Consider the following 27,437-nt stretch of genomic DNA (forward strand, 5'->3'; position numbering starts at 1 on the left):
CAACTGTCGATGTGCATGTATGTTGGTTGGTGAAGGAGAGTCTGGTAGTGATACGTCGTACGGTAGTTACGGTAAGGCACCTACCCCTGTATGAGATCTACCAGTTCCAGGTCTTCATATTGATATGCACCAGGGCATAAACGAAATCTATTTCTAGCATCATTTTCATACTGACATGTTGGAATAAAACCTCACGTATTCGGTCTCGTTTGTAATTGACCGATTATGGGGTGAGTTGATTAAATAGCTGCCAATTTGGATGGGAAACTTTTTGTTGACACTTCGTAGGTGCCCATCAGTTCTAGTCTAGGCGGAAAACACAGTTCAAACGGCACGTGGCTAGCTTGCTAGCTTCCTACCCGAGATCAGTAGTGGGGTAGAAGCAAGATCAAAAACATGACGTCGAGTTGGTAGACAGTCACGTGGTTATAGACGAAACAACCCTTCAAGTGAATACTCCCCCTACCACGCACCGTGGTAATAATATCTACGATATTAATGTGCTACTTGGGACGTATTACGTCCATTGATAGACGTCTTGTCTCATGTTCGTCGGCTTTTGGAGTTGTTTTTGTTCATATGGGACTATATTTTTAACAGTGACACCTGGCAGCTTTGCAATCCTTCTTCCATACATTGTAAATTGCTCTGGGGCCAGTGTATTGTACCGTATAAACATCATCAAAAGATAATCGTACAAGCAAAAACGCCAATGACCAAACAGGCAAACAAAGAGGCTTTCTCGGCTCTAGAACGGCCTTAATTCCCCATGTCATGCAGGAATTGGGTAGTGGAGTCAGCCTCCCGTCTAGGTCTTCTGCCAACGCTCTACTTGGCAAACTGCAGCCAACAGGTAGGTGTTCATGACACCCAAAACAGTGGCACTTGGTTTCATTACAGCCAAAAATATTCTCCCAGTGCCCGAGATCTGCACTGGACTGAGTGACAATGGATGCATAGCAAGGATTTAGCTGGCTGCTTCGACAGCTTGACAGGTACTGGCATCTTCGAGATCAGGGATTCTTGAGTCCTCCTATTCGCCCTTGTAGCATAACCCTACTATGATACTCGGCCCTACTTCAGATCTGCACAGATTGTATTCAGTGTCGATCCTTTTTGTGATGCTAGTTCGCCTTGCTCGCCTGTTTAGGGGCTCAGGTCTCTTCACCTGACGTCTTGCACCAACAGCATTCCTTTGTTCATACGACCATCTCCAACATCCATTGAATGTTGACTATCACACGCACACACACACACACACACACACACACACACAGCACTTGAGCCCGATAAAGCAAGGACGATAAAATACTCATCTGATGGACTCGGCTCGGAAAGCACTGTCACCCCTGTCATCTGATGCTCAAGCCGTTGTCCATCTCGACCCAACTCTCAGGCACGCGAGGTCAAATACTTGTGCTGTCTGGCTATCTAAATCCAAGTGCTAAGAACAGCATCATACTGTTCGGACGTCTTTGTGCCAATCCTGTAAATTTTTCGATCACGTTATGTTTATGCCTTGGTGCTTGTCTACTCATTGCGACATTTGCAGACTTGTGGAATATGCGGATCACTGAGCAGACCTGTCTCGGAAGCCTGGACTCATTCACAAGCACATGCGGTTGGTCGCCGCATTTGCGGTATTCCTGCTAGCATTTTTAACAGCAGCAAATGCACCTGGACTACACAAGGGGTTTACCATTGACCTGATCGTATACCCAACTAATTTGTCAGATCTGTCCTTGGCATCTTCATGATGAAATTGCCTATTAGATCCCCTTTTCTGGGTAACTTTTAGTATTTAATATAGTGCGGGCGAGTTAGTATCCAATATGCACTAATATCCGTGCAGAGGATCTGCTGGTGGCAGCCTCTGCATTACAACAGGCCTGCTGAAAAGACATATCCATCCAATTTATGCCCGCCGGTGCGCAGCGCAGGGTCTTGAGGAAGGTACAGCAATCCTCTGCCATTCTCCAGGCCTTCGGTGGTGATTGTATATATGGCGCTGCAAGCAGTTAGCCGGCGTCCAGTTCATCGGAATGAAGGCGAGTGAGTGATATTTTGGTTGACATAATCATGCAGTGACATGAGGTCAAGAGGTCTGCTGGTTGCGAGTCTTGCGACAAGCAACGTCGCTGGTACGTGCGCATCGTCCGAACTGTAAACATGAGGGTTACAATATAAGGCCCCACCATGCGCAAGTTGTCAAACGCAGTAAACTTTAAAAAGAGATAAGCACGAGTCCAGCTCCAGACACTTTTGCATATAATTCCAGCAATCAAGAAAATAAATGTAGAAATTTGAATTATAAAGATTTACGACTTTTAATTATTTAATTATCTATTAGTGCTTTCAAATTATAAACCCTAGTGAGATGGCAGGTTATTTTGGTGATTGGTGGTGTAGCCAGACCGGATTTGGCATCCGCGTGTTTTTCCTCCCCTTGCTATCTAGCGCATGGCTCCTTTCGAGGTAGTATGTAAATTAGCAGTTTTAGTACAGTAACATGGTCTATCCCAAGGTGTCTACGCGGTGATTACGTACGTAGCGTTCATTCTTCTGCGACTTTTTAGCGCTCGAATCGGGGGCTGCAATATACTGTGTAGGCAGACCGACCCCGACTCAGGGGATTTAAGATAACCTTTCAGATTGCGCGCAGTCCACTCGAGTAATATTACGTGGTACTTTGTACGAGCTATCCTGCACTGAGAAAGAAAAGCCAGCAAAAATGGCACTTTGGTCACTGTTCAATTTTTGTTGATGAATGCCACGTCTTACCGTGAGAGCATAGCCAATACCGAAAGAGTTGAAACCAAATCGGCAATCGGCACGCAGCAAAGCGCTCGCCAAGACGGACGGAAAATGTCAGGCTAGGTTGTCGGACTGGGAAGGTTGCAACCAGCAAAGGGGCCGGGCAGGGATTAGAAGGGGCGGGCCCCGCTCATTGGCCCCCAGATGACAGTGATGACGACGACAGCAGGAGTTGGTCTGGTGCGGTACTTCAATTAGCAAATACACATACGGTAAGCTTCAAACCTGAGGATATTGCCGTATCTGACTGGATTGCACTTTGACTGGAAGAAGAGGGAATAAAAATCAAAATGGCGATTTATCTTATCTACAGTAAGATTTGTATCTGTATGTCAGTTTTTCGATAGACAGCCTTGTTTACGCGTATTTGCTGAGCGCGGGTTCTACGGCTTTTAAATTTGTCCGACAGGGTTTTGAGATGACGTGTCGTGTCTGTCCAAACATTTCAACGAACGCAGGGGAACCCGAGGCGGACCTAGCTCCATGATAGGGCTGGTGGGTACCTACTATAGTAAGGTGTTTATTTGCTTGATGGGGCCCTGTCAGGCCATGGTGTAAATTGCCAAGGATTACTTCAGCGTACTTGAGCATTGAATCCTCTTCTTATTTTGATGGATTAAACGACGAAGGAGATTGTGATTGTATCCTTTCGGCGTTTGACGATCAAAGCTTCATGTCGATCACAAATTCTTCACTATGTAAATCAACTGTTGAGCGGCGCCCAGGCATATGGAAAGGTCACATTACGGCACTAGGTAAGGTACCTAAGGCACGTGCACAAATGTTCAACAAGGTAGCATATCTACCCTGAAACGGGGTTTAAACTTGGCTGAAATTCCGATTTGATTTTCGCAATGGTTCATCTGCGTTCGTTTTCACTCGGGCAAGATCGAAATGGTTCAAAGTAATTGAAAGGTACAGTCAATTGTATTTCGCTCTGGCCGGTGAATTGATACTCCGGGAAAACATTTGCTGTGAGTTGGACAAGCAAACAAGGTACACACATGTCTGCCTAGCCGCGCTCACGCGACCTACTACGAAAGTCCCGAAACTTACGTCTTGGCCGAAAGCGGAGCACTAATCCAATCCACATTTGATTCGAATGACCCACCCACTTAATTCTCCCACATCTCGTTCAGTCGAATCTGACTGGCAGCGAGTACAGAACCACGCTAACGGTAGGTACCAAACCCCTGCATAATGCAACAGAAAAAAAAAATAAAAAAAAATTGCTGTGGTAGACAGGAGCAAAAAGGGAAAATTGCCATGGATACAGCAAGATGCTTAAAAGCTAAAGCAATGATGAAAATACTGGTACAGCGATGAAGAAAACCTAGGCGCCCTTTTTTTTTCTCTTTTTTTCCCACGTGTGCAGTCATTACGTGTACAGATAGATCTCATGTGCACGTACTGTATCGTCGTAGGTATGGGAAAACCCCCAGGATCCATGCGGGACGAACTGTAGTTTGCCCACCTCCCGCCGAAACCTAACCTTCCTTGTCTCTTTTGTTGGCCTGCTTCCTTTTTTTCTCTCTCGCCCGCTGTATCCCTACCTGTTCTTCCGCACTCTCCCATCAAAGCCAAGCCCATTTTTGACACCACATTCCAAAAGCTCCGTGGATCTTTACCATGCAGGGTACAGCCAACCGCAGCACTCCCAGTTCTTACGGCCAAGCCTTGGAAAACTCTTGGCTGTCGTCAAGCGCTACCCACCCAGTGCCTGGGCAATGCTGGACAAAGTTGTCTTGTGTTCTTTTTTGCCGTCATTGTTTTTTTCTCAGTGCGAAGCCGCACAGCCCAGACCCCCCATGTTGATTATTCCTCTCCACTCTGAATCTAGTACTCAGCCAGGAAGCTCTGGGCATAATCTCTTCGTTTTGTTCCTATCGTGCCGAGTTTTCCTTTTGTCTTTTTGTCTATTTATCGTCTCCATTGTTTTTCCTCTAAACCCGCCATCGTCCGACAAAAAGATTGGCTCTCGCAGGAAAACTTGTCAACCCGTGTGCACCAAAATTCTTCCCGACCAGTTTGGTGGCTGTCTGCTGGGTTGATCACTATTTTGTGGGCTTGCAATCCCTAAAAGCAAAGTCTTGACCGACACCGGCTCTTTACTTCCGAGTAAAATCACGGCGACCTTTTGGCACTCCACCGTTTTCTCTTGGAGTTCAGTCCCTACCACACGCACCGACCTAGTTTGCTTGGTTGGAAAAACATAGGTCTTGCCCGACAGACGGTATACCTGACGCAAGTCTCGCCCGAGACGTTCACGGCCGGTACCTTAGCGTGTCACTTGGCCGGGAACACTCCTGGCGCCTTGCCAAGTCGCCCTAGCAATTCGGAGACGACAGATCAACTCGTATACGGCCGGGCTTCCTAGGTGTGCAAATAAGGTCTCTAGCTTGACGGCGCCGGGCCATACAATTACACCGGGAAGCGGTCTCATTTTTGAGAATCTTTGTCTTTCCCCGTATCGGAGGTTACCATATCTGCAGCGAAGCAAGAAATGTCGGAATCGGCTTCCAAAGCGCTGCCACCACAATGGCGCAGCGACCACGTCTTCAAGGTGCCGGAATGGGTTGAGCCAGTAGTAAGTCTTGTATTTCTATCAAGCAAGTGTGTAGAATTATGGTATGCATGAGGCCGAATAGCTGACATCTCAATCAACTGCCCCTCAGGCCATTGTTGGTATTCTATTTGGCGCCATGTACATAACTCGGAGGCGCAACTTCTCCATACTCCGGAAAGCCGTTTACGAACGTCTCTCGTCGGCAGCACCATCCCCTCTACCTCGATCGCCCCGGTCATCCACATCTTCCGATGGCGAGGCCCTCCTCGCAGCCGATCTGCGACGCGCAAACCGCGAGCCGAACTACCCCCCGAAGCTCCGCCGCATATTTAACATCTGGACGGTGCAGACGCCCAACTCATCGCGCTTCGCCCAGCACTGGCACTCGCGGGTGCTGCAAAAGTTCCCGTTCCTCATCGAGATGTTCTACTGGATTCTCACCTACTTCTTCTACCGTATGACCGCCGTGCTGTCGCAGGTGTGGTACGGTGGCACCAAGGGGCTGTGGGATGTTGCGCAGGGCCACGGCATTGCGCTGCTGGAGCTGGAGGCGAGGGTATTTGGTGCCAGCGGTACCACGGGGACGGAGCGGTGGATGGAGTGGAATCTTCAGCAGTGGTACCTTGAGGGCGCCGAGGCAGGGGACTGGAGGGGCATCTGGCTTACAGTGCTCAACCGGTCGTATGCGCTGATCCACATCCCCGGAACAGTCGGGTACGTTGCCACCAACCACACTATGACGATCACAGCTCTTTGCATCCAAACTCTTTTTCAGAAAACTTTAATTAGTTGATTGCTAACATGACGCAATGCCATTACAGGTTCATCGCATACTACTACTGGGCCGCACCGACACATGCTCGCTTTGCCACAGTCCGCCGGACCATGACTCTGCTCAACCTTTTCGCCTTCCTCATCTTCATCATGTACCCCTGCATGCCGCCGCGTCTCCTCCCCCGCGAATATGGTTTCGTCGATACTGTCAACGCTGAGGATGCCGAGTCCGTCTGGATGAGTGGCAAGTACGTCAACAAGCTGGCCGCCATGCCTAGCATGCACTTTGGGTACGCCTTCTGCATTGGGTGTGTGTTCGTAGTGGAGTCGGGTGTGCTCTCGGGCCTGCGGAGACGGACCAGCCGCGCACTGTTCGGCTACAACGACGTCGAGACGGCCAAGCCCGCCCTGGAGCTCGGCGGTGGTACATACGGTGGCGACAACGAGGGATGCGGCACCATGGCCGACGCGGAGGAGTCGTACCGCCGCCCTGCCTGCGCGAGGATTTTCTTCTTCATCCTGGGTGTCTGGTACCCGAGCTGGATTCTACTCTGCATCATGGCGACGGCGAACCACTACCTCCTGGACGCCATCGCCGCGGCGGGCGTGGTGCTGATGGCGTACCTGTGCAACAGGGTACTCTTCGTCTTCCTCCCTCTCGAGGACTGGCTCCTCTGGGCTCTGAGGTTGGAGAAGCCGGTACCGACGACGGGCTGGGTCAAGAGGGACAGGGGTAGGACGATCCGCTGAGTTGACGCTTGTTCACTTCAGTTGGTTTTTGTATTGATGATTCACTGCGCTCTCCTCTCCCAGGCTGTGTCTTGGAATCAGGCACATTATATTTTTACGACGAAGTAATTGCTTTTGGCATTCGTCAAACCTAACGAAAAATCATTGTTTAGAAACATAAACATAACAATCCCTCTGGCTTGCATACAACGGCATCTGCATCCAAGGAGTCTCAACCGCAAAGCATGAAAGCGTGCGTCTGCAACTTTTTTTTAGTCCGGGGACAGATCCGGGTTTACTATTTTTTTTTCCCCTCGATTGTCATCATTCGGATGACATACCCCGGAAGGATGCCAGCGAAAGGAATGTAGTTGTGTTACTTCGCTACCCAGCCAATGTTGGATATTGCAGACATTTGCTCATTTTTCTTTTTTTCTTCTTTCTCGCATGATACCTATTTGTGTGGCATAGCTCTTATTTTATCCTCTTCATGTTCATTTCATGTATTTTCTGCTCGTGTCGGAGCATAATCAAGTCATATAATACCAGCTATCGAAACCAGTCATGAATGAAGTCATGCCCCTGATTTGATGATTCACTTGCGACTTTGACATGACGATTTCGGTCGTAAACTTCGCTATGTTCAGAGCTAAATTCAGTCGCCCTCTTTTGGCCTTGCGATCAAGGCAGTCAAGTGGAGAAGAAGCGATTCAAACCCCTGCAGTTTGGAGCTTGGGCCTCGAGGTGGGTCAATCCCCAGCCACTGAATTGAGTTCCCGGTCACATCCATTTACCAAGCGTCCCTCCCTCCCTTGCCTCGCAAACTCCCGCGCGCTTGCGAACGCGACGATTCTAGATTTGGTAGCTGAAATTACGGGAATTGGATTCATTCAAGCCATTGCATTCACGGCGAGGCATTTCAATACGCTCACTTGGAACTCAAAGAAAGCCACCGTTCTGTAAATCAAACAGTTTTATCGTATTAATTATTTCCCTTTGCGCCTTTTTCAATCACCTACACGTGCATTTCCAGCGCATATTCGGTCTTTAACGCCACAGACGAGAGTAGCTCCTAAATCGCTCCAAAAATAAACAATGGCCGACAACGCCCCCGCCGACAGCATAGTGGAGGATTCTCCCGCGCCCAATGTCTCCGCTGGCGACGTCGAGATGGCAGAAAGCGCACCTGGTGTGGCCGAGGGTGACGAGTCGGCTCTTCCATACGCAGGCGAGGACGGCCCCGAGGAACCTGTGCCCGTCCGGATACCCTTTGTTGAATACCTCAGCAGTCCAGTCGTGACCCTCATGGTCGGCAGCGCCGAAAATAGCGACACGCAAACCATCTTGACTGCCCACCAGGCCCTCCTGACCCAAAGCCCATACTTTGCCACGCTTTGCGCCGAGTTCGAGAACGGCACTGTAAGTCGATGAGCCACTTCCCCGCGCAGCTTCTTCCTTTGGTTTTCTTTGCGCTCTTCTGCGGGCTTTTGTTACGTCTAGGACCACCGTTCAACCCCCGCCAGAGATGCACTCCTCTGTCCAGCCCACTAACAATCGCGCGATCCTGCTTCCCAGGACCGCCACATCGACCTCTCGGACGAAGATGTCGACGCCGTCGGTTGTTTCCTCGAATATCTCTACACGGGCGACTACTTTCCGCGCAAAATCCCCGGCCAGCGACAACTCGAGCAGGACCCGTCGCTACCCAAGGTCGACGACTCGGGCGACCAGCTCCTCAAGCACGCGCGCGTCTACACGCTCGCCGAGAAGTTCCAGATGCCGGCGCTGCGCCACTTGGCCTCGTCGAAGATCCACTGCGTCAACTCTACCGCCAAGGGCGAGATCGCCTACGCTCGCTACGTCTACCAATACATCCCAAGGGACGACTCACACATCCGCGCCCCCATCGTCACATTCTGGGCCCAGCGCAGTCATACCCTGCGCTCCGAGGCCGAGGACGAGTTCAGGAGCTTGTGTTTGGAGTTCCCGCAGTTCGGTTACGATGTTCTCAGTATGTTGATATTCCGGGTCCTCCACCTCAATTGGGAGCTTACCTCTGCTTGTTATACCCTCTTGCGACTTGTTTTGTGCTAACGAATTCTTCTCTTTTGTTCAGCCCGGGTTCTCGACGAGAAGCTCAAGCGCGAGCAGGTCTCCAAAATGCACCCGGCAACAGCCAGCGGGCGCAAGAGACCTCGTCACAGCAACGTCTAAGATGTCAGGACCACATTCTTTTCTCGGTCGTCTCTGGGGTTTGCGCACCGTGAGAGAAAGCTCGGTCGTGCGCATGTATTTTAAAACTTGTCCGCTATCATCGATCTCTATATATGTTTCTCTTTTGTCATCTGCCTTGTTCTTCTTCCCTGCGGGATGGGAAGACAAACCGATGCCTCTTTCAGCGTATGGAAACGACAGGGGAGACAAAAATGAACATAAATCAGCAGGATAACGTGGCTTCTGTTGCCGCATGGTCTCCCTATAATCTGGGAATGACGCTGGGTTCGGTGATGTTGGCGCTTGGGATTAAATATTTTGAGATGTGGTGGGCAATTTTCATTGGGCTGTTCTGGGCTGTCGAGTTGGTCAAGTCATCCTGGGCGTCGGCGCTCTGTTCGATACATCTACCAAAGGCTTGCATGGGTAGATAGTCGAGTCGGTAAAGCTTTTTCACGTTTCAAATTCAATGGAAGTTCTGGTTATGAAATTCAGGGCCAGGATCCGGATCCTTCTGTAGTTGTGTTGATGTGCGGATATTATTATGACTACCTCATTACTTAACAATAGTCGTAGCCTGCAGGACGAAGCAGGAGTAGGGGAAGGAGGCTGTACATGAACAACCAGTGACAAGAGGGTGGTGAGTCAACCATGATTGTATAGAATTTGTATTTCTTTCTCCCCCTCTTTTGCTTCCTAACCCAATGCAAGTCGCAGTAAGAACATCAGATGGAAGATGACCCAAAAGCCATCTGGGGACGGAACACATCCATCTTGGAAAGAATAGCCTCTGTCTGCAGCCATGTTCCATACAGTCACTCGCCCATCGACAGGCCGGCAACTGCTGTTAACAGATGTGACTTTTCCCTGTGGGTGTCTCCGTAGGCATCACAGCCAAAGTCCCAGCACCAATCACCCGTCAATACATGGTTTCCTGGCAGAGCTATTCGCTATAACGACCCTTGACTGTCTTCAAAATCCAAAAGAAAAAAGCCGGCCAGACAAGCACAAGGGCCTATCCCCAAACCACAGTCAGAACCAAATTCGCAACGAGATGCACCTATGCCTCCAGAAAATGCCACCCACAGCCGCCATTTCATCGTTGACACTCGCTCGGCAGCCCAATTCAGCACCTTGGTCGGGCCGCCTGCGAGAGAAGGAGATTGCGGCAAGCATGGGCATAAGCCTCGGTCTGGCCATGGCCTGCCTCGCGTGCGGCGCCGCCGTGTTCCTGCTGGTCGTGTGGAGGATGAGGAGGGTTGGCTTGCTGCGAAAGGGAGAAATGCCGTGGGTCCCGTTTGCGCGGCAGTCGTCTGCAGGGAGGCAAGTGGACGAGGAGGTGTGCTGTGGTCTCGGAGGTGGCGAGTGGGCGGTTTGCTGCTCCTTGGGGTCCTCTGGGTATGCGACTAGATGATGGTAAATGTAGCTGGTTCGAAGTTTTCGTTTGGTGATAGCTGGGGATGACAGGAGCGCAACATGGCCATTGCGCCGTTGATATCCTGAAAAGTGGAGCAGCAAGCGGGAAAAGGAATACTCCAACAGCATGACAGGAAAGACAAGCTCCGTCGTCAGTCCTTGTGACGGGTACCTAGGTGCCCAATTGTACGCAGGTTGTGCTCCTTTTCACGAATGCATGAACTCTGCGACACAACCCAACCCTTCGTCCCCTTAAAAAAAATAACCCAAGATGATGAACGAAATGCAGATGAATGAAATGCATTGCCTTTCCAAAAAAAAAAAAAAAAAAAAAAAAAAAAAAAAAAAAAAAAAAAAACACCTTTAATGCCAAAGGGAGACGGAGAATCCTCGTAAACGCCATCCTGTCCAGTGGTCCCAGTCATGGACAGTAGTAGGCCCACATGGCAGAAAAGTCCAGCGGTTACTTGATGTCCCTTGCATAGAACCACAAGAAAAGAAAAGCAAGCAGAAAAGAGAAAAGGAATACACCAAATGGATACCCATCAGCTCCTCAAAACAACCAAGAACCGGCCACACGCCACAGAAAGTAACCAGCCGCGGCACCGGCGACAAAAGCCGGGATCAGGACGCTGCTGCGATCAATCTCGTCGGTATCGCTGCTGCTGCTGCTGTTCTTGAGGATGCCCCGCGCGGGCCGGAGATTACGATGCGCCGGCCTCTTGGATTTTGATTGCGAAGAAGGGAAGTGGCTATCATCCTCGTCCTGGAGGGGGGAAAGCATGTGAAGTTTCATGATGGGCAGAGCGGGCGGGTTAAGAAAGTCTGATCTTTTGTATTTTTTTCTTGCCTGTGAGGATTCTCGTTTTTCTCGTATCTCTGCTCAGGTAGCTCGATGGCGTTTGTCGTCAGACCGCTTTGCTGCGAAATCTTTCTGGGGGTGTCCTCTCAGGAAGTGACAAAGGGATGGGATGTTCCTCTTTTATAGGCGGCAGGCTGTGGTATACACCTCAAGTACCTTGGTATGTAGCTAGGCACAATAGCGACGCAACGCAGGCTGTGATGGGGCGGGATATTAGGTGGGATTGAATTTTGGGGGCCAGTTGGTGGCTTCGCCGGGGCACAGCACAAGTTGCTCGCTTGTCGTTCTGATGTGTATGCAATCCAAGCCAATAAGCACAAGGTATGTATTGATGCCGGGCGAATTATGCTTCTCGGTCTGCATGCAGTCAGCCGCCGTTGGTTCTTGCGCGAGAGAGATTTTCTGTTGGTTATTCCTTTTAGGATACACCAGCAGTAAGTTCGCTCTTTTGATGACTGTCCGATGGGCAAAGCTGCCAAAAAAATAAAAAAAATAAAAAATCCAAATCCAAGACTCCAAGACAGGTGAAGAAAGACAGGCTTGGCGAGCACATGCAACCGGTGCGTGGGAGGCAGGTGGAAAGCGCCACAAAAAGCGACAAGACAAAGCTGCCTTGCGCATGCGAGGAGAACAATACCAAGGGAGGGAATAAATACAAACTTCTCTTGGCACCATTCTTAGTTGTACACGTGGACCGAGATGGGTTGACTGGGGTATGTGAATCGCGGGGGGAAATCGACGGCAGATCGGGAAACAAAAAGGAATGTTCCTCGAATATTCGTGTCCGGGTGCGGGAAAGGAAGAAAAACTTTGCACTGTGAGTCCCGAAAAAAAGCTCTTTTGCCTTTTCTCCTCTTTTGCCCCAGAAGTCATGTCGTAAAGTAGATGAATGCCAGAACTTGAAAAAATGATTTACCGAATGCGGGTTGAAGTACAAATTCTGAATTGGTCCCATGTTGATTTGTTGCAGACTTTAGGAATGTTTGATCGACACAGTATACGAGCTTAAATGTGAGGGGATGAAGTATGTTAGATATCGGGAAACAAAATATGCCCGAAATCCGTACCAAACAATGCTAATTTTGAGTCATTAAAATCTGTAAGATTTAAATCTACCTCATCTTCTGCGCACAAGAACGATTGGCCCAGTACCGTATGAGGTGGAATGGTTGTATAAGAAGCTTTCCGGACAAAGTTCCAGCATAGTGACGATGCTTGCCGTTGAGAGCGGGAGCAAGAAATAACCGACATTCAAGAATCAAAGCGTGCTAGAATCTACATAAATGTATGTTTGGATCAAAAGGTCCAATCGCCGTGTCTTAACGTTGACGTACCGAGTTGGTTTGAATAGCTGCCCCCGGTGAATGTATACCACTTATTAATTCAAGTTCAGCCACTTCTTAGGCTGCTAGCTATTGCCAACCTAGCTTCTCTGATTCTCGAACATGCGCTAGCTCCTTTCCCAATGCCTTGTCAGTCCTCGAATCGCACCTAGTAGATCTTGTGCCCCATTTGCAATTTCTACTGCAGTGAATCAGATTTCGATAATGGCCCATGCAACGACTGTGTGCTCGCCGTAAATTATGAGTTAACCGATTCTACAAGCCTCGAGATGTCCCAAGGAGTTTGTGAGCAGACTGAGGGCTTGGCCGCTTGAAACGACCAAAGCAAAGATTTTGTATGTGATGGGTAATCACATCTTAGGTTTGTCACGCCCACCGATCGAAATCCAAAGAAATTAAGAATATAATGATAAGAAGAAAAAGAAATAGAAGATGATTTATAGCATGGTAGCCGGTTGATTGAACACAACACAAAAAGATGTTGGATGGGATGCAGAGGCTCTTTATCATCTGCTGTCCAATGCTTCTAATTAGACTATTTGTACACTTGGAGGCTTGCTTCCACTGACTCACGACTAACAGAAAAAGGCATAGCTTTCGTTGTCATGATTTTAGTAGTTTTTTTGATAATAACTGACTGCTTAACATTGACTACGCCAATGTAGGGCGGCGCAAGCGCTTTTAAAAGACTGGCACCTTTTCTCATGTAAGTAAACAATATCTCAACTACCGTAACTATGTTGAGTCAAAGCTTTGGCCAATACTTTTGGTATCTCTTACGACATAAGCTAGTCAGCTTTATATAGGCGACTTGAAGACCGTCACCAGGCCCACTACCGGCAATTCATATGTAGGACACCAGCTGCTGGTAAACAGTGTCTTATTCATGGCCTACCGCATACACCGGGACTTCGAAATAAGAAGTGCACACGTGGCTAAAGAGGTCTGTGCTATGTCATGGCTATTATTCAATGCACTTTGAACACACGTTAAACCTATTTATTTTCAAATGCCATGCTTCTTGTGGCATTATCATGAGCGGGACAAAACTATTTGGCTGTCAGTCAAGCGGAAATATACCTATTTCCACATTGTGTAGGGACTTTATGGAGGGAAATGACCCGCCTCGTTGACATGGCTGATGTTCAAACATGACTTGCTTTCTATGCTGGCCTGCCCAGATGCTTTAATCGTTTTGGACTTTTTGTACCGAAGACCAGTCGATGCTAGACTGGCCATTGCGTTGAGGATGCGGGGCATGGGCTTTACGCATGTCTCAATGACGGCGACAAAGTGATGTATTTATGACGAGCGCATAGGTACGTTGCATGAAAACCTGGTTCATATCACAGTCATCAAGGAGTCAAAGCAAGTCATCAGTGCCTACCTACTTCACTTTCATGGCAAGATGCCTCCGCCAAGAAAAGGGAAGAGAAGACGAGAGAATAACACAAGACCATAACTATATCCATAATATCCATAATGATCTATACTGTTCCTTGTATAAAGGACGCGTGGGCAAGCATAATATATGTAACTAACCTAGCCTACTCGGGAATTAATTTTCCGACTGTTACCAGACTGCAAAATAGGTAACAAATCCTCTCCCGAATCCCCCACTCGATGCCCTCTTGCCAGCGAGGTTGCAATGACCCCTGCTGCTTACTACTCCATAAATCGGCACAGCCATCCCTCATTCGCCCGGGGTAGTAAGGAATACAGTACAGTACAGTACAGTCAGTAGATTACGTACCGCTTCATTGCAGCACCGCACCAAGCACACGACACAACCAGCCAGTATCAGCAACTCATCTGGCGTACTGTGAGTTGTTTCCTTTTTCCTGTCATCCTTTGCCGATCAATGACGGCAATGCACCGACCGCATACTGCATGCATGTCTCGGCCGACGTCCCTTTAACGTCGAGGGGCGAATTGACGACTAATGAAAATGTCTGTTGTCACTGCAAAAAAGGAGGTACTTGAAACTGTAGGAATGGTAGTGATGTCTTGAATGAAACCATCTTTTGATGGCCTTCTGTATTGTTGTTTCCTCGACCCTTACTTGTAAGGAGAGTGCGTCTTTTCTATATCGACGCCAATCTAACTGTAGTAGACGCTGAATATCGACTTGCTGTGTCTAATATTCCCAAAACCCAAATAAAACACAATGCTCCCAAGCTAATGAACACGCTCGTTAAACCCAGCCCAGCCCATGAAATACAAGATGTAAAACACCAAACTCCTGACTGTACGCGCAGTCATGACACATAAAGTAGAAACAAAAGAAAAAAAAGATAATAGACAAAGAATGTAAAGTAAAATACACTTTAAAGGTCCTTAGTGGTAGTACTTCTTCTCCCTTCCACCGTCGGTCCAGTACTCAGTACGGTCCCTGCTGCCGGCGCCCGGCGCAAAGGTGGAGTGCCTGCGGGTCGGCGGCATGCTGAACCGGTCCTTGAGGCGCCTGTACTCGTCGTCACCGGTCGAGAGCCGCTCCACGCCTGCGGCCAGGTCGTCGACGTTGACCGAGTTGCCGCGGCTGCGGGGCCCGCTGCTGCTCTGGGGCCTCGAGCTGTTGGGGCTGTTCTTGAGGATGCCCTTGACCTCGCCCTGCGTCTTTGCGCTGGCGTTGGCCTTGACCGAGTCGACGCGCGCCAGCTTGGGCCGCGACGAGATGCGGTCGTTTTGCGCCCGGCGCTCCTGGTCCGCCCACCGCAGCGTCTTGGTGGCCTCGTCGGCCGCCGGCGACGAGCTGAGGTGTGTAGACCCGGCCGTCGAGGCGTAGCTCGACGCATAAGGGGATGGCGACTTGCCGTAGGCGACGCCAAAGTCGGGCGCCGACGAGGCGAACCCGGGACCCTGGCGCACCTCGGGCCGGTTGCTGCGCCTGTGTGCCCGGCGGCGGTTGGCCTCCTCCTCGCCGCTGGCGTAGCCGAGAGGGGATCCGCCGTTGCTGTCGTGCCTGCGGTGGCCGCTGCCGCTGCCGCCGCTGCTCCGGCGGTGGTGGTCCTCGTACCTGCCCGTCGACGAGTAGCGCTTGGTGGTGCTGTTGCGGCGCGATGAGGCGTGCTCGAGGACGTCGACCGGGCCGATGGGCATGCGTGCAGACGTCTCGCCGCCGTCGACGTACTCGGACATGATCACCGGGCGGCGGCCGCGGGTCTCGTGTGACGGGGTGATGGAGTGCCCGGTGGGCATGGTGCTGGAGCGGGGGAGAGGGATGGGCATGGCCTTGCTGGTAGGGGCCGAGGTCTTCTCCTCGCGGCGGCGGCGGCGGCGCTCCTCCTTGGCCTCACGCTCCTCGCGCTCGGCCCTCTCTGCGCGCTCGCGGTCCCTCCGCGAAGGAGAGCCGCTGCTGTGGACGATGCGCGTGGGCTCCTCGAGGTAGATCTGGCTGGAGCGCCTACGGTGGTGACCGCTGCTGCCTGATGATGTGTGGGAGTACTCGCCCGATGACGAAGGGGAGATGGAGGTGCGGCGCGAGGAGCTCGTCCTGGGCTCCCTGTAGTCGGGAGCCAGGTGGCTAGAGTTTGTGGTGTAGGCGTCCGCGTAAGGGTGAGCCTCGAGTGTGTAGCTGGGTTGAGTGTATGCAGTGTATGCCGGCTGAGAGTACTCGTAGTACTGGCCCGTCGCCGGGTAGGATGCGTGGTAGGTAGACATTGTGCCTGTAGCTGTGATGGGAGTGACTACGACGGAAGCTTTGCCGCGAGTGCGGTAGTTGGTGATGAGTGTGAGTGTTCCCGGCCTCTGTTGGTTTCGGCCAGAAGATTCTTGAGTGCGATCTTGTTCTTGAACGACGACGTCGCTGTCGGGGTCAAATCCCGGATAATGGGTTTCGGGGACCTCGTGGGAAGATATGTTGGCGACGGAAGGGATTGTTTTTTTGTGGCTGAAGATGTTGCTAATATGGACGAAAAGTAAGGAGCACGTCCTTATTGTGTCGCGGTCTGGCTATTGTCGTCAATCGGCAGAATCGGGGACAAAGTTATATTTTATACAGAGTCCGTGGTCCTGTCGATACATGGGAACATCCAGATGGTAAGGTTCAGGGTGCCAAGTGGACTGCTTAGTAGGGAAGGTCGCAGGGTGGAGGGGGGTTCTTCTTTTGCTTTGAGTAGGGTGTGGGTGGAGAGCCGAGTAAGACCAGGGAGAAGAGATCAAGGGTCGATCCGTGGCTGGGGGGGGGAAGCGAGGAGATTATATGCAAGATTTTGAACCACCGATGAGCGAGAAGAAAAAAAAAAAAAAGAAGTTTATGAATCTTTAAGTCTTCTGGTGGAAGTGCGACGAGAGTGGAATTTGTGCTGTTCGCTTCTGCAAAAGGCAGCTGCTATGTACGATGCGATTTCTTTTTGGTACAGAATACGTGCATGCAAGCGGGGACTAGAACTTGAACTAGTCTAGTCTAGGTTATGGGTGGCCTGTCCTTGACTGTCAAGGCAAGTCCTAGACAGGGTCTCCGAACTGGGCCGTCGTGTCGTCTTTTTTTTCTTTGGGGCGCAGGTGACGACAGACCCTTGACCCCTGGTCCCATCACGAATAAACCCTTGTCATCCAATGCATCCCCTCCATAACCCCACCCCACACAGTGTCTTGCCTCTGTGATCACAGCCAAAATTTACTACTGGTACAAGATTGGCACCACACACACACAACCTTTTGCTCCTTGGCTCGTCACCCTCCTCCCCCTCCCCCAATGCCTGTACCGTCCCTCTTTTTTTTTGTCGACTCTTTTGGACTGCAGCAAAAAAAACCCTTCCCAGTAAGCTCACCACCCACTCATTTCCAACAATCACCTATCCTCGCATGACCGAGTTTACGCCAAGGTAGGTGGGTACCGTTGCCGTAGCCAACTCTGGGGGGTGCACGCATTGGATACCTCTGAAACGACAAAGGGCTATTATTGGCCCAGAGTGCGAATTCCAGAGGGAGAGGGAGCACCAAACCAATAGCAGTCCACACAGCCTAGAGGCTGAGTTGGTAACCAAGTAGAGCAAACAAGGGGCGTGTTTCTTTACCTATCGTAAAAAGACGTTGGAGACTTCAGAACAGTGAGGCCCGCTGAATATTAGAGGTTAAACACTGTCCACATTGGCTGCGATTCAGCCGTAAACAACCGTTTGGCGCGTACCTTGTCGCACGGTGGTGGCCCGTTGATTGTCCTCCGCGCGACTGCTAGCATCCAATGGTTCCAGCCATCAACTTGCTAGGGGAACTGTACTGAAACGAAAATGGGCTAAGCAAAGGAACCAACAGTCAACAGTGAGCACACAGTAATTCGTTTTTGGCGCAAAAATAGATTCTCTTGGAGATATTTTTGACGAATCGACCAAGGTCGAGGTTTCGGGTCCCCCATTTAGCCTCTCCTACTCGCTTAGGACAAACATTCTACCTACTCTGAGATATCTTTACTGTACAGAACATAGACTCTGTTTGTATCTTGAATTCTCGATTCTCCCCCTTGGCTTTTGGGTCCAACAAACGCCCAACAAAGCCAGCCGCTGGTGGCGCGCGCGCGAATCGAAACAGTTTGGTTTTGTTAGGGGCTTTTCCTGACCAAAGCCCCTAACTCCAATGCCTTAGCTCTTCCCACATCTCAAGTCTTGTTCCTGAACAAATCCATCTGCAGGAACAATTAAGCGTCCAACTTGTCCAATAAAATATGTTTGCCTGATGAGTCAAATGAAAAAAACTCTCGTGACTTTCTTTTTGTCTTTAATGGCTGTCCACTTGCGCAAGCGGCTTCCAATTTGTACGCTACTGCAGTTAGTGGGGCCTGTCAAGGTGCGTCAATGGCGTGCAGGTCCCCGTTTATCTTAGATTAGGGGACATCCTATTGGGGCCAGGGACAATTCGTTTTTCCCATTAAAGAAGTCCCAGGCTGCAGCTTTTTTTTTTCTGTACAGTACACGGAACCGAGAGGGAGTGCGTAGTGGATATCCCCCAAACCCCTCCCTATAGTCAAATTGTACTGTAATTAAGGCCATTGTATTGCCCAGACACAGAAGAGACGGATTGGTGCAGAAACGCAGTGTGGCAGAAATCGGAAATCGATGCGGGAGCGGGAACGTTGGCCGTTGACAGCCAACCGCCTGCCATCAATCTTCCAATTGATCGAACCGGGTTGTTGCTTTCACTTTCGTTTCTTCTGTAGTATGGTATGTTCTCCTACTCCGTACCCATTAGAGCCAAACAAAATGAAGCCAACAGCCTTGTTTCCTAGGTACAGACAGCAATAAATCTGACTTTCTTGGTTCACCCCTGCTCACTCGGATTTATTCATGCTTTTTTCCGTTTCTCCAACAATCATCATCAATCAGACTGAAGTCATCGTTTACGGACTAGCCGGTTTCTTTACCCACACAAAGTTTCTCGTGTGCCCCACCCCTTTTCCCGTGCAGAACTCGGCCCTGCCACCATTTCTACAGTACCGTACAGTAAGTACTTGGCAATTGTGCAACGCCGCTGGGTTCCGGCCGCGGGACGACAATGACCTGTTCACGGGAGTTTTGACTAGAGCTACCTAAAAAAAAAGTAGGCTCCCAAAGTGCCGCACCGAATCCTCAAAGGGGTTCGTTCGGTTCGGATATGCAGCCTTACCGAGACGACAAGTTTCGTTTTCTTTGGTCTCTCTAGTTCGTAAATCTCGATGACTGTTTTGCCGAGCATGCCAGACAGAAATAGGCTAGTCCAACTTTGGCTTACCGACCAAAGTCACCAGAAGCTACTGCATACTGTATGTATCGTAATGCAAACCAAAAGAATCCGCACCATTTTTCGCACTGCCATACCATTCAGCCCAGAAAATGCCATCAACAGAGTTGAATAACAAACAAGTTTGGCAACATGTTAAACACGAGATTGAACCTGTGGACTGGATTGTATCTTGAACAGGAGTCCCAGGGAAGATGCTATTCTGGTCCGGCTCTCTCTTTTTTTCGCCTCATTCCAACCTTGACACGAACCCGCAAACAGGGAAAGCGGGGTGGGGCTGTCGACGATGCTAGCTTTTCCAGCTTGCCAGACAACAAAAGGGTGAGCCTATCTTGGTATTTGAACGCTGATCTTACATGTCTTGGTTCGCCACTCTCTCTCGTGATGCGCATAGAAGAGGAGAATTCAGGGTCCTGCGAACCAGCAAAACTATCGTCCGATGCGGAAGGGGTCGCATAGTACTATTCACTGCTTCACTGTTACAGTTAAACACATACCGTCATGTGGGTGGGTATATGCAGGAATGCAGGTGGATGCACTGTATACAATCCGAGACAAACGTTCTTTTTTCTACTTGACCACCAGCTTAATAATACCGGATGACTGAATCGATTTTTTTTCAATCGGGAAGAGATACGATAGTACATGTTTACTATTTTCTTTGGGTGTACGTAATAAAGTACACCGAGGATTTTCCAAGGTAGTCATGGCAGACTCGTGGTTAGCCTTCGGTGTGGAACGCGACAATCATCAATGACACGTTCGCAAATATACTTTTTTTTTGTTAATTATTATTCCGGCTTGATCATTATTGAACTTTGCCACCGACAAGATGAGTCCTTCTAACACGGTTACCTTTTCTGGAGTTCGGTTCCCGGCAGAAAAAAAAAGGTGTAACAAAGGATCAAGGCATGTCATGTGTAGGATGGTCGGTGGAGGACTGTTCAAAGACTGCGCAATTTGCTTTCCCGGTGAAACTTGCAACATATCAAATTCCTTAGTGGTCGATTTTTTCGTTTATGGGTGAGGTATTCTGCCTCCCCGGTCGCGGATTTGGGCTAATAACTCGTAGGACCTATGGCAATAATTAATTGACTTGGAGATAAGAAAGAGCAGGACGAAACACCGAGAAGCTTGCAACCATCTCATTTCGCTCAACGACCCTCCCAACCTGGGACTTCATCCTTCTGCCTGTGCACACCATGCCGTTTCTGCACGAAATCAACCCACACTTATGTGCAGCTCACTGCAGGTGATTGATTTGCGCGCCCTTGCAGCATCCCTCCGCTCCCTCCCGGTCCCGAATCCAGTTTGCTCGCTCGCCTGGTTGGGATCACGACTCGTCATCGCAACACGCCCTACATGCACCTCGTTGCAAGAAAACAAACAAGAAAAATACTGTAAATAAAAAAAAAGTCCTAGGTCTGAAATTAGTTTCACACGGGAGGCTGATGGATCAATCTACCAAATTATTTCCTTCTTTGGAGTGCTCAGTCTTTAGCGATAAATTTGGGCAATCGATCGAGTTCAGCTGAACAGGCCCTCTAAATTAGCATGCCGTACATGCGTAACAGTAAGCAGGCAGCAACCTGCGATGTCGGTAGAATGCGCAAGAATAGGTAGAGAATTAAGGTACAAGTACATTATGTGGGGTTTCGCGAAATGACAGCTGCTGGGTGACGTACCGAAAGCCGCACAAAGCTGAGGCGATATTGGTCCCGTGTCTGGAATTTCAAAGCAACCTCTGAACTGATTGGGGTTATTCAGGCCCCCAAGCAGCCATTACATTTGAACGCGCAATTTGGGACATGTGGAGAAATACCTCTACCTACAATACAGTAAAATGACGGCTGAGATTCGTAATATTCGCCTCTTGGGGATTTTAACACGCGACATTGATTGCCTAAGCTGAATGCGATTGTAGATCATTCATTGAATTGATAGTGCTATTCGGGGCAAAATACATTCATTGTACATGACAAACGCCCGAAACCAATTTACAAGCAAGCAACACCTTGACAGGCCAGACACTGACGTGCACAAGTTGCAGCCCTATGGGGCTCCATAAGGCATAACGATTGATGGTAAGAGCCCAGACCAGCCATTCTCTCAATTAACCTTTCGGTCGCCTTTTCACCTCTGCGGGCCGACCATCCATCTTCTTCCCAAAATAAATAACACCGAGAGCAAAAAGAGGGATGCAACTCTTTGTGCCCCAGAGGAAGACGGATCCAAGCTGCAAGCACTGGAAATCTCCCGCGGAGTTCTCCCCATGTCGGGGGCCTGTCGAGTCTCCACGACTGCGCCGCTCCCTCAGATCCCCTGAATGCCTGTCCATTCTCAGACTGGGAAAACCTACGCACAGCCCCTCTGATGAACCGTTCATCACTGTGCATATCGTTTTCTCCCCACCTTTCCAAGAACTCCGTCAAAGCTTCCCACCTTTCAACGCAGTTAAGGGGTGTCAGGGTTCAGGGTCCTTCGCTCAATGCGTTCCCTATCTTTACAGGAGCATCAGTTCTCTCGAAACCACTACGGCGACTTCTATATTTATTTTTAAAAGAGTGGCCAAGCTCAAAGATCTTTGTTTTTTTATCTGATGCAGTGCAAGTGGGTAGAGGAAATGCATGTCCACCTCGGAAATAGACAACCTGGTTTCCAACTGCGGCATCTTCCGGATTCCGTGCATTTTGATCAATGCGCTGCTTTTCCGGCTGGCCCCCCTTGTTGTTCATAAGATCTTGCACAGCTGCATAGTAGGTTTTTTCGTGGGAACCCAGCCCATTCTTATGGCGCGGCTGGAAATAGGTCAAGGTATCCTGGACTGGTAGTAAGTAGATGATGAGCCCAGTAGGGTATAGAGAGGCACTACGTAAAATCTTGACCGGAGGATTGGGCACTACTCACCACCTTTCACCCCCGCCATCCCGCATTAAACAAACCTAGATGGCTTGCAGATGGCGCAAACCAACTCAGCCACAAACGTCCGGCCGTTGCGCATTTGCTTCCCGTCACACGTGTTATCAAAGTCACTGTTACTCACTCACCCGATTCAGCTGATTGGAAGCCGTCGCAGGTGACACGACCTACTTTCCAGGCCGGACGATATCGGACTTAGTGCATCCATGATTGGGGCTTTTTATCCTACTTGGCGGGTGTCGGGTTGTACATACTTTCTCTAGCTCAACGCCAAGGCTCGTTGCAAGGCTGAATCTTTTTTCTTCTTCTTCGATTCTGTTCCATGATTTTCTCCCTTCCAAGGTTCAATCTAGCGTCGTTGTCGGAACTTTGGTCCGTGTAATCGGTCGCTCTTGGTCAAAATTGTTGGCCGTCAGGGGCTGGGGGGACGATGGGTTCATGTTCTGGTCCCATCCATGTCTTTAAGCGCCCAGCGCAAAAAAGCTTAGACGCGATGGCCTCTGCAAACGGTCAAGTTTCTGGGGAGGCGCAGACGTCAATCTCGCCCCGGGCACTCCGATCCAATTAATTGATCTTGCCGTGTATGATTTGATACTAACAACCCTAATCGGTTGATTCTACTTTTCTCTTTTAGTGCTTCTGATCCAGGATCCATTTCCGTGTTGCCAAGTTGAGCTTCTGGGCATTGTACCAGCGATTAATGAGACGTGATGGATGGAGATCCTGATAACAAGCGCCAGGTACCTGCCATGCTGGCCTCCAACCGGGTCATCGACACAGCTTTTTATAAAGCGCGCGGCAATCAAATCGACTGATATATCTTCTTCTTGGATCATTTTGCTCCAGTCAGTGTCGTGGCCAGCTGATCGTATTCCTTCGTCGTGAAACCACCCTGATGAAAGCTGCCTTGGCTCCTTACTATCTTGTAGCGGTTTAAAAGCATGGTATGAAGTTGTTGCTGCTGACAGACACGCGTCTTTGTGCAACTAACTTCGCTGCCAATCGATTTCCAGACGGTCTAGAGCCTCCAACAATGTTCATACTCAGTTTGTATTTTTCCACAGCCCCCTCGGTATATACTGCCGAAATGCGGCGGCTTCTGCCGTCATGTCAACCGTGGATTTATCCCGAAATTAAGTTTTGCGTCGGCATGCATCTGTCATTGGCTTGCGTCTAATGCCGACATTAATGACGGCTGCAGTATAGAGGTATTGCATGGCCGGCAAATCTACACATTTTTCTCGTTGGACAGCACCATGCAACAGCATACAATTTCTTGGTACAATTTGCTTGACATTCTATGAGATCTGCATATGATTGCTGCCCATGCGTTGTTCCAGTAATACATAAGAGGGTACCAAAAGGCTATCCAATGCTCTTCTCTCGCATAGAAACCGTAGTCCTTGTGCTTTGCCTTGCATCGTTTGAAAATTGCAATCTAGTGTGAAGCAATGATTGCCCCGACGCTCCTCGCCTTCGTGGCCACGGCTTCGGCCCAGGTCTTGAACAGCATGACTATGCTGAGGTTTGGTTGCTCTCAGATTGTTATTGACCGTATCGACCCTCTTGTCAATCCTGGCGTCCGCGGATCTCCCCATGTCCACCAGATCGTGGGCGGTGACGGCTTCAACACCACCATGACAACGGGTGATGTTTCGCAGACGGCAAAATGTACCACATGTGCCTTTAGCGAGGACTTTTCCAACTACTGGACGGCAAATCTCTACTTCAAAGCCAGGAATGGTACTTATAAACGTGTACCCCAGGGTGGTGCCGCGTAGGTCAAGAACCTTCTATGTTTTAACATTTAGGCGTTCTCTGTCGATCAGGGCTTGGAAGTAACTGACCGCAAGCGCTATTCTCCGATTTACAGCTACCAGTTTAATGACAGGTTCAGCACTCAAACTCAGGGCGGCATCCTCGTCTACTACGCCTCAGCCCAACCGGGTCAGATCACGGCCTTTAAGCCTGGTTTCCGTATGCTGGTCGGTGATCCGATGCAGCGTTCTCGCAGCGATACCACCCTAAAGCGTCAGAACTGTTACCGCTGCTACACAGGACCTAATTTCGGCGGGGATATCATGGCTCCATGCCAGGACGACCGGGTCGACAGCGAAAAGTTCCCCAGCAAGCCCTGTCCCGGCGGGATTCGATCCAACATTCACTTTCCGACGTAAGCCTCTTTTTTCTATACTCTGTCTAAAACCTGCCTGTGCATCCGTTACGAAAAATATGGCAAATGGTTTGACTAACTTGCTGATATCTACCCCCAAAAAACAGGTGCTGGGACGGCAAGAACCTCGACTCTCCTAATCACCGCGACCACGTAGCGTATCCAGTCACAGGTCCAGCCAACTTCCTGACTCTAGGTGGTGCGTGCCCAGCATCGCACCCAGTGCGGATCCCTCAGCTCATGTACGAGGTGGTCTGGGACACGACCAAGTTCAACGACAGGTCAGAGTGGCCAGCGGACGGGACGTCGCAACCCTTTGTGCTCAGCACGGGCGACGACACGGGCCTCGGCCAGCACGGCGACTACGTCTTTGGCTGGGAGGGCGACTCACTCCAGAGGGCCATGGACCAGAAAGGGTGCTACGGTGCCCAGTGCGGGACCCTCAAGACGCAGGCCATCGATATCGCGAGGAAGTGTGAGATCTCGCCCAAGGTCAAGGAAAATTAAGTTATGACGGATGTAAGTGCTTATCTTTGTTATATTCTTTGAGCAATGCTCTTGTCTGAAGGGTTGAGACACTGACAACTCACCCCGTACAGGGCTTTCTGAACTGCCTGGAACTGGCATGTAGAGTGAACAAGAAAACGGGTTCCCCCCTCGCTAGGATTGTTTGAATAAAAGCAACTTTCTCACTGTGAGAAGTCGAGGCCTTTATAGCGTTTGAAATGAACAGCGAACTTTGAAGAGAGAACTAATGTGCCATTTTTAACTATCAATATTGAAACGCACTGTTTTAAGCCAGAAAGCTGTGAAATATCCCACTGTAAGCTTATTTATTATTAGGTTAAAAAACAGCTACGACTTATGTTTGCACTTTTAAAACGGCTCGGAAATCCTGGAAACTAGTCTACATAAATTCCTTTCAGCTCTTCTTCCTCTGCTACTCACTCATTTGCTGTCAAACTCTTAACAAGGAAAGCCACCGCGGGGAATAAGTTGTCTGCCAGGTTGCCAGTTCTCACTCGGAAACAGTCAGATTAAATACTACTCTTTTCTGCAGATCACAAGTGTTTGGCTGTCTTGTTGCTTGTCAAAATCCCGTTACCACTCCAGAACAAAGACAAGAGACCGATTGCAATGGTGACCGGGACCGAAGGATTTTGCAAATCCTCAGGGTAAGCTGCATTCCTCCACGCGAAGTACACAAACGGACCCAGCAACATGAGAGAGTGATGCACAACGAGATAAAAGAAGGACACTGCAAAAACCGGCTCCAATCCCCATAACAACCGGGAGGCATCTCCCTCAAATTGCCTCGCTCGCTTTGGGATGCATGCCAGGTTCTCGGTACCGGCGTCGGGCGTGATGCAGTCGTGAGGAAACGGCCAGGTGCATGAGGGCGGACAACTGTAATAATATACCTGGAAGACGTGAGGAGGAATCGGCGGGTTTTCGGTGTTGGAGCTGCCATCTCGGGGGCGGTACTCATGCTCAGGGTGTGTGGGAAGATCCGAATACTCTCGCACCATTCTTCCAGAATTCAAACGGAGGAACTTGACGTCATGGTTTTCGCATTAAAACTCCCAAAAGAGAAAAGAGATGGAGGAGATAGCCGCCATGAAGAAACTGCAGGACGAAACACTTACCTTAGTTACTTCGCAGTATTCAAGGCGCCATATTGAGAGCCAAAGTCGCAGCCAGCCTCGATGACGACTGTAGCACTCTCTTAATTGTTGAAACAAATAGTCATCGTTACTTCCTGTCCCGACGACAATCTGTGCTATTGGCACGCTCCGCCAGGCTGCCTGTACGCCCACCAGTATCCACCATATACTAGGAGGCAAGGGGTTGGTCTGAGTTTGGACGGTTACTGTAGAAATAGGAGGAATAGTGGCGGCGCTGGAAGGATGTGCTGTGGTGATCTGACAGTTGGTTGCAACAGGCGGAGGCAGTCTTAAGGCCCGGCTTCCCAAAGAAGCCCCCGAGAGTAGGGCATATCTCTGGGCCGCATTCGACGCCTGTGTGAACCTCATCGGGGTTGCAAAGAACTCCCAGCGCCAACCTTTTCTTGTCGAGGATCTACATCTAGAGGGCAAAAGCGGCATTTCACCTGAAAGATCGAGGATCTCGTTCACCAACTCTTCTTGTCGGGGCGTGATCTCGCCCCACTGCAGCGATCCACATGTCTGCAAGTTGTTAGTCTAATCCTGGGGCAGTTCTAAGTGACGTGAGGACTGTACTAGCTCGACTTACACATCGCCCGGAGTTGCCGCTTTGGCGGTTGGAGAGGCCACCAGTTTCCTGTCGTTTCGTTACTGGCTTGGAAAGATATTTCATCCTCAGTGATTTGGATCTGACTGCCTTTCTTGGCCGACAGTACCTTCATCACCTTTGCGCCATCCCCCCGGTTCCCCGCAACGGCTTCGAGTATGTCACAAGTGATGTGAATCTGGTCTCCTTTGCTGGCCAAGAGCATTTGCATCAACTTTGCGCCACTTTCCTCGTTCGCTGCAGTGGCTTTGATGATCTCCTCAGCGATTTGAATCTCGTCTAACCCTCTCGTCCAAGAGCTCCTTTATCACCTCAGCGCCATTCCTCCAGTTTCCCGCTTTCACCTTGCGAGGATCGGCATAGGAAGCAGGATAAGCGGGTATTTGGGCCAGCGCGGGCCCTATGGATGGATTATAGCTTGCCTGACGCTGAAGTAGAGAGCTTTTGGGCAGGCTGAAGAGGGGGAAAGCCTGGCGTAAGTACAGAACTGCATGTCTCATTAGGTACATGAAATAACTTATAGATACCTAGGTAGGTGATAGGGTACCCAAAGTCCAAGGAATTGACAAAACCTGACATGGCGACAATAACTTGGCTGAATTCCTAAAGCTGTCAGGTTTGTCAGATTTTGCCAGACGAGCG

General features: G+C 49.8%; 7 protein-coding genes across 7 annotated transcripts; 4 read left to right on the top strand and 3 right to left on the bottom strand.

Annotated features, from left to right (window-relative positions):
- The first annotated feature begins 4,756 nt into the window (after window positions 1-4,756).
- PgNI_02522 (uncharacterized protein) lies at window positions 4,757-7,432 on the top strand. The gene is made up of 3 exons (XM_031122587.1): window positions 4,757-5,401; window positions 5,490-6,094; window positions 6,202-7,432. The coding sequence occupies exons 1-3, from the start codon at window positions 5,318-5,320 to the stop codon at window positions 6,902-6,904; spliced, it is 1,392 nt and encodes a 463-aa protein (XP_030987228.1). The 5' UTR covers window positions 4,757-5,317; the 3' UTR covers window positions 6,905-7,432.
- A 282-nt stretch (window positions 7,433-7,714) lies between these two features.
- PgNI_02523 (uncharacterized protein) lies at window positions 7,715-9,579 on the top strand. The gene is made up of 3 exons (XM_031122588.1): window positions 7,715-8,302; window positions 8,459-8,894; window positions 9,000-9,579. Exons 1-3 carry the CDS (start codon window positions 7,979-7,981, stop codon window positions 9,095-9,097), a joined length of 858 nt encoding a protein of 285 aa, XP_030987229.1. The 5' UTR covers window positions 7,715-7,978; the 3' UTR covers window positions 9,098-9,579.
- A 550-nt stretch (window positions 9,580-10,129) lies between these two features.
- On the bottom strand, window positions 10,130-10,642 carry PgNI_02524 (uncharacterized protein; the record flags this gene model as incomplete). Its single annotated transcript, XM_031122589.1, has 1 exon — window positions 10,130-10,642. The coding sequence occupies one exon, from the start codon at window positions 10,640-10,642 to the stop codon at window positions 10,130-10,132; it is 513 nt and encodes a 170-aa protein (XP_030987226.1).
- Window positions 10,643-11,066: 424 nt separating this feature from the next.
- On the bottom strand, window positions 11,067-11,309 carry PgNI_02525 (uncharacterized protein; the record flags this gene model as incomplete). Its single annotated transcript, XM_031122590.1, has 1 exon — window positions 11,067-11,309. The coding sequence occupies one exon, from the start codon at window positions 11,307-11,309 to the stop codon at window positions 11,067-11,069; it is 243 nt and encodes an 80-aa protein (XP_030987227.1).
- Window positions 11,310-15,055: 3,746 nt separating this feature from the next.
- On the bottom strand, window positions 15,056-16,378 carry PgNI_02526 (uncharacterized protein; the record flags this gene model as incomplete). Its single annotated transcript, XM_031122591.1, has 1 exon — window positions 15,056-16,378. The coding sequence occupies one exon, from the start codon at window positions 16,376-16,378 to the stop codon at window positions 15,056-15,058; it is 1,323 nt and encodes a 440-aa protein (XP_030987224.1).
- Window positions 16,379-20,567: 4,189 nt separating this feature from the next.
- PgNI_02527 (uncharacterized protein) lies at window positions 20,568-21,053 on the top strand (the record flags this gene model as incomplete). The annotated part of the gene is made up of 2 exons (XM_031122592.1): window positions 20,568-20,832; window positions 20,927-21,053. Coding segments are annotated over 2 exons (306 nt in total), but the record flags the coding sequence as incomplete, so codon positions are not given.
- Window positions 21,054-23,793: 2,740 nt separating this feature from the next.
- On the top strand, window positions 23,794-25,155 carry PgNI_02528 (uncharacterized protein; the record flags this gene model as incomplete). The annotated part of the gene is made up of 4 exons (XM_031122593.1): window positions 23,794-24,128; window positions 24,225-24,524; window positions 24,632-24,999; window positions 25,124-25,155. Coding segments are annotated over 4 exons (1,035 nt in total), but the record flags the coding sequence as incomplete, so codon positions are not given.
- Between the last annotated feature and the right edge of the window lie 2,282 nt (window positions 25,156-27,437).

This window comes from Pyricularia grisea (assembly GCF_004355905.1).
Source record: "Pyricularia grisea strain NI907 chromosome Unknown Pyricularia_grisea_NI907_Scaffold_1, whole genome shotgun sequence".
NCBI classification, from domain to species: Eukaryota; Fungi; Ascomycota; class Sordariomycetes; order Magnaporthales; family Pyriculariaceae; genus Pyricularia; species Pyricularia grisea.